This window comes from Octopus bimaculoides, chromosome 5 (assembly GCF_046866305.1).
Source record: "Octopus bimaculoides isolate indiv1 chromosome 5, ASM4686630v1, whole genome shotgun sequence".
Classification (NCBI taxonomy): domain Eukaryota; kingdom Metazoa; phylum Mollusca; class Cephalopoda; order Octopoda; family Octopodidae; genus Octopus; species Octopus bimaculoides.
The window spans coordinates 73,214,029-73,221,568 of record NC_142932.1 but is presented as its reverse complement, the minus strand read 5'-3'; the positions used below and the strand labels follow the sequence as shown (position 1 = coordinate 73,221,568).

At 38.4% G+C, this 7,540-nt stretch overlaps 1 protein-coding gene across 2 annotated transcripts in view; it reads right to left on the bottom strand.

The window, feature by feature from the left end:
- Window positions 1–489: 489 nt before the first annotated feature.
- LOC106884300 (DNA polymerase epsilon catalytic subunit A) overlaps window positions 490–7,540 on the bottom strand; it is a 126,685-nt gene continuing 119,634 nt past the window's right edge. For both annotated transcript variants that reach the window (XM_089352401.1, XM_089352402.1), the window contains exons 47-50: window positions 7,144–7,220; window positions 6,591–6,723; window positions 5,029–5,138; window positions 490–2,098 (exon numbers count right to left, since the gene is read on the bottom strand). In XM_089352401.1, coding sequence (XP_089208527.1) covers window positions 2,026–2,098; window positions 5,029–5,138; window positions 6,591–6,723; window positions 7,144–7,220 — 393 coding nt within the window. In that variant the 3' untranslated portion in view covers window positions 490–2,025. The remainder of the gene's footprint in view (window positions 2,099–5,028; window positions 5,139–6,590; window positions 6,724–7,143; window positions 7,221–7,540) is intronic.

The following is a 7,540-nucleotide window of genomic DNA, read 5'->3' as shown; positions in this document are numbered from 1 at the left end:
GTATTAACCTTAATATATGTATCCTTTACTGTAATCCACATATCCTTTACTACATTTACCTTAATCCATATATCCTTTACCACATTTACTTTAATCCATAAATCCTTTAGCTTTACGTTTACCATAGCATCTCATCACTTGCATTCCATTGTGAGCTTCAGCTTCCAGAGATTAGCCTTCACCTCCCCTCCATAGGTTCCTTCTAGATGAATCTTCTGGTACTTCTTCACTTGTCATAATCCATATGCATTACATAGCCATTGTTCTTGCATTACAACTGATTTATTTTACATCCAGTTTTTCTCTCAGCTCATTTGTACTACATCATCATGCACACTGATTTTATACATCAGTGGCTCAGGCTTACTTTGTTCCCCCTTCCCCAACTTTTGCCTATCCTCTGCATTGTGACCATGGCTCACTAACATGTAGCATCAAAATTTGTAAACACGAATCAATGACATTTATCAAATAAGACAAAAATGATAATTTTAAAATTACATTTTCAATAAATTTGTTTTATTTACAAGTTATAAACAAAGTGATTTCTTCAAACAGCTTAAGAATATTATTTACAATTCTCAAATGCTCGGATATATTTTTGATAAAAAACATAATGGAACATAACCACAATTCCTGACGTCAGTTCCTAAACATTAGAGTTCTACAGACATTAGTTCAAAGAAATAATGGTGAATTATTCTAAATATTGCTATAGTGTATCTGACAGGATTTCTCTCAATCTTTAAGGTATACATAAGAGTGTATTGTAGAGATATTGCAGAGCTGTGTTATAGAGATGGAGGTTAAAGAGCTGTAGAGGTATGGAGCTGAGACAGTAGTGATGGAGGTTGTCATACAGCTCTACTATGACATCAAAGATGTGACAGTAATGATAGAGATCAGACATTGGAGAAAGCTCTACTCTAACAAGAGGACTCTAAAGCAACATATGGCATCATTGTTTGGTAGACGAGTGAATATGTTCAACTGCATTGACTTCTGTTAAAGGGATTGGCAGCTTTGTACAGCAGGAGCTGATAGTTTAATTCCATAGTGATCATCAAAATAATATTGGTTTCAAATTTGGGCACAAGGCCAGCAATTCAAGGATAGAGGCTAAGTCAATTACATTGACCCCAGTGCTCAACTGGTACTTTATTGATCTTGGCGGTATTTGAATCCACAGACGAAATGCAGTTAAGCCTTTTGCTTGAAGTGCTAATGATTTTGCCAGCTCACTGCTTTACCCATCAAATGAATATTAATGGTTTCAGCTGATTAAGTAGCACAAGGCTACTTAATCAGGAGAAGATATATAATAGACTTAATCAATCCTCGTCCATTACAATTACTGACATTCCTATTAGTACTCGAGGATTGATAGGCTAAGTTAAGTTTAGCAAGATATGAACCCAGGACAATATGATATCAAACTACACAAAAAGTTTTATCCACTTTGGTATTTTTTCCATGTCATCAATTTGACTTCTATTTAATTTGCCTTTTTTTTTATATTCGTCTGTTTTCATTTATTTTTAATACCAGCATAGGTTGAATAAATACATATTACTGAGGTGTTGTTTTTACAGCTGGAGGTTTTTCTCATTAACCTGTACCTGTTTTTCAAGAAAGAGCCTTTTCATTCAACTCACCTTGGAAAATACTAACAATTTGTTGTTAATGAAAAACAATACCACACCATCCATAGCTCAGCTAAGTGCAGAATGTAAATATTAACATAAACATATGTGTGTCAATACAACACACACATGCAAGAGGCATTGTACAATTTGTCATTTCACATTCACTCAGAAAACATTTATATAAAAAAAAAAAATCAATCCAATCTTTTGAATCTTAGAAATAGAGACAGCACATTCTATGCCAAAACATTGAAAGAAAAGTTCTAAATAACAGATCTCAGAAGCCAAAATAAATAATGAAATAAATGATTCTTAGAATGCATATCCTCCTCTCACACTTCTCTCTTTCTCTCTCTCAGACTTCATCGTGAATACTGAATTAGCTGTTCAAAGAATCATTCATCTTCAGGATCCATGTAACTGTTTCTAGAAGCAGCTGCATATTATAATGTCTGCAATTAATAAAGAAAGGAAAACCAATTAGATTTGTATGAATTATATAAAAATGGTTGACATTTTTTTCTGTCATTATTTACATATTTCTTCTCTGTTGTTATAAATTTAGGTTTAGAGGAAGCCCCAAGACAACATGGGAAGAAGTATTGAAGGCCAATCTCAAGACACTGAGCTTTACAAATGAGATGACTTAGGACTGAGATATCTAGTACATTGCTGTACTCAAGAAGAGCCATGCACCACAGCAGAACCGATACCAGTGCTGCTGCCACATAAAAAGCACTCGTGCTGGTGTCATATTAAAAACACTGGTGTTGGTGCCACATAAAAAGCACCCAGTACAGTTTATGGAAAGTGTTGGTGTTGGGAAGGGCAACCAGCCATAGAAACGATGCCAGAACAAACATTGGAGCCTGGTGCAGCCCCTGGCATCACCAGCTCCAGTCAAACTGTCCAATCCACACCAGCATAGAAACAGATGTTAAATGGTGATGATGACATTGAGAAGATACAAGCTGTACTAGTTTAGAGACCACAACCACTAACTCACAGACATGCTGTTTCCTCTCTTTGCCTCTTGTACCACAGCTACAACAGCCTCTGTTTCTCTAAACTAGAAAGTTGCATACTGCCACCACCAAGTGTGATGAGACTATGGATGATTAACTTGAACAGCACTGACCAACTGACCAAGTTGATAAGTACTGGATGATTGATCAAGTGCAAAAAAGAAAAGAAAAATTGTAGTTGTGACTGATGCCAATGTCATGTAACTGGCACCCATACCGGTGGCACGTAAAAAGCACCCTTTGAAATTTGGGCCTCACAGAGGCAGTAACAAGTGACCAAGACCTTTGGCAATCTAACATGCTTGGATTTAAGAAGCATCAGATGTAGTGTGCAAGAGAGACGACTGCGCTGGTATGGTCACATGTTGCAAATGAATGAGGACAGCTGTGCCGAAAAGTGTCACACCCTAGCAGTTGAGGGAACCTGTGGAAGAAGTAGACTCAGGAAGACCTTGGATGAGGTGGTGAAGCATGACCTTTGAACATTGGGCCTTACGAGGCAATGACTAGTGACCGAGACCTTTGGAGATATGCTGTGCTTGAGAAGACCTGACAAGCCAAGTGAGACCATAGCCCGTGGCCTATGCCAGTGGGTGTAACCAGCCCACTTATGAGTACCCCTCATTCATTGGACACTAAACTTTGCTTGCGAAGACCTATTGAGGCAAGTAAAATCAAAATCGCTGACGACACCTGATTGGCACTCGTGCAAATGGAACATTAAAAACACATCTGAGCATGGGGTGTAACCAGCCCACTTATGAGTACCCCTCATTCATTGGACAATAAACATTTTCTTGCAAGGAGCCATTGAGGCAAGTGAAATCAAATCAAAATCGCTGACGTGGCCAATGACAGTACCGCCTGATTGGCTCCTATGCCGATGGCATGTAAAAAGCACCATTCGAGTGTGATCGTTGCCAGCGTCACCTTACCAGCACATGGGCTGGTGGTACATGAAAAACAACATTTGAGTGTGGTCGCTGCCAGTGCTGCCGGACTGGCTCCTGTGTAGGCAGCACGTAAAAAACATCTTTTGAATGTGGTCATTGCTAGAACCGCCTGACTGGCCCTTGTGCCGGTGGTATGTAAAAGCACCCACTACACTCTCGGAGTGGTTGGCGTTAGGAAGGGCATCCAGCTGTAGAAACTTTGCCAGACCAGATTGAGCATGGTGCATCACCCATGCCAGCATGGAAAGCGGACGTTTAACGACGACGATGATGATGATGATGATGTCAAGAAAAGGAGACACAAATGCACACACACATATATGAATGACGGCCTTCTTTCAGCTGTTGGGTAGTCATTGACTCTACTGAATTCATCTGCCCTTTGATAGATTTTGATTCCCATCCCCTAGGATGTCTAATGAAAACTACCCTAGTTAGCACACAAGCTTAGTCACTGATGGCCCACCATGTGACAGGTTGTACTGGATTACATGTTACCAGTAGCACTAAGTTGTTGTTGTTGGCACTCCGTCGCTTACGACGTCGAGGGTTCCAGTTGATCCGATCAACGGAACAGCCTGCTCGTGAAATTAACATGCAAGTGGCTGAGCACTCCACGGGCACGTGTACCCTTAACGTAGTTCTCGGGGATATTCAGCGTGACACAGTGTGACAAGGCTGACTCTTTGAATTACAGGCACAACAGAAACAGGAAGTAAGAGTGAGAGAAAGTTGTGGTGAAAGAGTGCAGCAGGGTTCGCCACCATCCCCTGCCGGAGCCTCGAAGGGCTTTAGGTGTTTTTGCTCAATAAACACTCACAACGCCCGGTCTGGGAATCAAAACCGCGAGTCTGCTGCCCTAACCACTGGGCCATTGCACCTCCACTAAGTATGACCTGACATATATACACACTCATCTATATATGTATATATACAGACATATTTATAATAGGCTTCTTTCAGTTTCCATCTACCAAATTTACCCTCAAGCCTTTGGTTAACTCTGGGCTATAGCAGAAGACACTTAGCTGAAGTGCCATACAGTAGGACTGAGCTCAAGATCACATGGTTGGAAAGCAAGCTTCTCAGCCACACAGCTACACCTGGGTCTATCTATAGGGTTGGTGCATAATTATTGCGGCTTTTTTTCAACAAATTTTATTCAACAAAAACAATAACAACATGTAACAAAAACATGTCTAAATGATTATTCCGGAGTATATTCACCATCTACTTCAATTACTGCTTCCCATTTGCTTGGCAGATAGTCAGACCATCATTTAAAAATGGTTTTGTTGAATAAAATGTGAAAAAAAGCCGCAATAATTATGCACCAACTCAATATATCTATATACACATACACACGCACCTAAAATTAAAAGGTTAATTGAAACGTGTACTCACTGAGCAATTCCATAGAAGGTCTTCATGGTAGATAGAAATGCATCTCGGGAAATGACATTTTCAAAACTAGATGCACACGAGCAGTAATTCTGCATGTTGTTATTTTTGATCTGTAGAAATAAATAATATTTAGAAACTGTTAGACATGGAAGACAGACAGACAGATAAAATGTGTGACATTATTTGTCATATTGGATAGCTATGAATAGTTGTCACTTACATCTTCCCCTTGCAGCATTTACTCCTAATAGCAACAGGAAGAACTACTCTCAGTCACATTTAAAACTTCAGATACTTAGGTTTAAGGGTTAACTAGCCAGAGCAAGATTTTAATCCTTTTGTTACGATATTTCTGTTGAAATACACTGCCTTTCATCATCTCATCTTTTAACGTCTGTTTTCCAAACTGGCATGGGTTGGACAGTTTGACTGGAGCTGGTAAGCTGGAAGGCTGCACCAGGTTCTTGTCTGATTTGACTTGGTTTCTACAGCTGAATGCCCTTCCTACTACCAACCACTTTACAGCATGTGCTGGGTGCTTTTAACACGGCGCCACACAAGTACTTTAACGTAACACTGACACAAGTGTTTTTTACATGGCATTGAACAAAGGTTTCTCTGTCCAAGTAAGGGGTAGATTGTACGAGGCCTGTGTTCAAAGTAAAAAGTTACATGGCAAGAAAATTTGGGCACTGAATGTAGATGATGTATGAAGGCAGAGTATAAGCATAATCAGCAATTATGTGCATGAGAGAAAACTGGTATGAATATGTGATGCCTACAGAGGGTGACAGTTGAGCAAAGAAGTGCCAAATGATCCTACAGGTAAGGAAACTGAAGACATGGAAAGGCATGGTGCAGGTTGATCATAAGATCTGAATCTTATGAAGGAGATGACAATGTCATGTTTAAAACTATTTTCTGGTGAGATATGTGAAGTTTACTGAGGTAACATGACTTGCAGAAAATACCAGATCTTTTTTTTTTTGGGGGGGGGGGTTAGATATTTAATATCATTACTGGAATAACCAAGAAATTTAATTTGGCAGTTAAAAGGCTGAGTTTTGAAGACAGATGTTTCAATTAATTTTGAAAATAATGAATTTATTAAGGTAACCCTTTTGTGTTCAGATTACTCTGTCAAATGTAATACTTACTTATTTGCATAGTTCTGAACTGATCATGCATTATTTCATAGCTTTGAGATTTCACTGATGTGATTGTTTATATTTCACAATGACACTGTAGGGTGAGTGGGAGAGGCCAGATCTGGTCTGTTTGAACATAAAACAGGTATTTGGGATGGATACCCATGTCAGCATGGAAGGCAGACATTAAACGATGATGATGATAATGATGGCTGGTTTAAATACTAAAGGCTTAAGTTAGTGTTTGGAACAAAAATTAACATCAAATCTTGATAGGTCTGCCCCATCTGGATAGATCTGGGTCGAGGAAGCATACCAAACAACAACAGTAGTAGTAGTAGTTGTTGTTGTCACTGTCCTTGTCACAAGAAAGACTAGAAATGTAGTTTTGAGAAAACTGAAAGGCTTCCTTACCAATTTACACTTCACACATCTGGTATCCTGCAGGGTATAGGCAAGAGACTTGCGGTTAATAACCTCAACTAGACTGTGTTCTATCTCAGCTGTGTCGTAATCAGTGTGACATTGGATACATGACCATGTAGCACTGTGGAACAACAAATGGGAAAGACAGAAAAAAAAAATATTACAAGATACAGTTAATGAACAAAACAGAGTATGAATCATTAATCTTTTAGCATTCAGATTACTCTATCAAATATAATGCTTATTTATTCACTTTGTTTTGAATTAATCAAGCATTATATCATAGTTTCAAGATTTCAACAATGTGATTGTTTACTTTTGGAATGACATAACAGGGAAGGTATGAGAAGCCAGCTCTGTATTGTTTGAAGATAAAACAATTTGAATATTTGGGCTAGATATGGCCGATTTAATCTCTTAGCGTTGTCAAATGTACTGCTTATTTATTCACATTGTTTTGGATTAATCCCTGTCCTACCCAACAACAACAACAACAAAAACTGAAATGTGACAAAGAAAGGAAACTACATCAGTGGCTTACCCCAGAGTCTCTCGGTTCAAATAAGGATCTCGACAAAGATCTAAGTCTCGAATGTGATTACATGTCTTGCAGATAACCTGTCAGGAAAGAATTGCAGGAATTAATTTGATATTTAACTACCATCCATGTGTTTATCAAAGAAATGTTACAAGATGATAAGACAATAACTATACAAAACAACATGTATAGATATATTGGGTTATCACATAAATAATGTGATTTTTTTTATACTTCTTTTATTTTTCAAAATTAAGATAAGGTTTTTTTAAAATCTAAAATAATCTCTCCTTCATTTTCTACAATGCCCTTCCATCTATCTGGTAGACTTGCAAGGTCCCTCTTACAAAATTCACTTGTCTGTGATGAAAAATACTCTTCCAGTACTGTTCTGACCTCA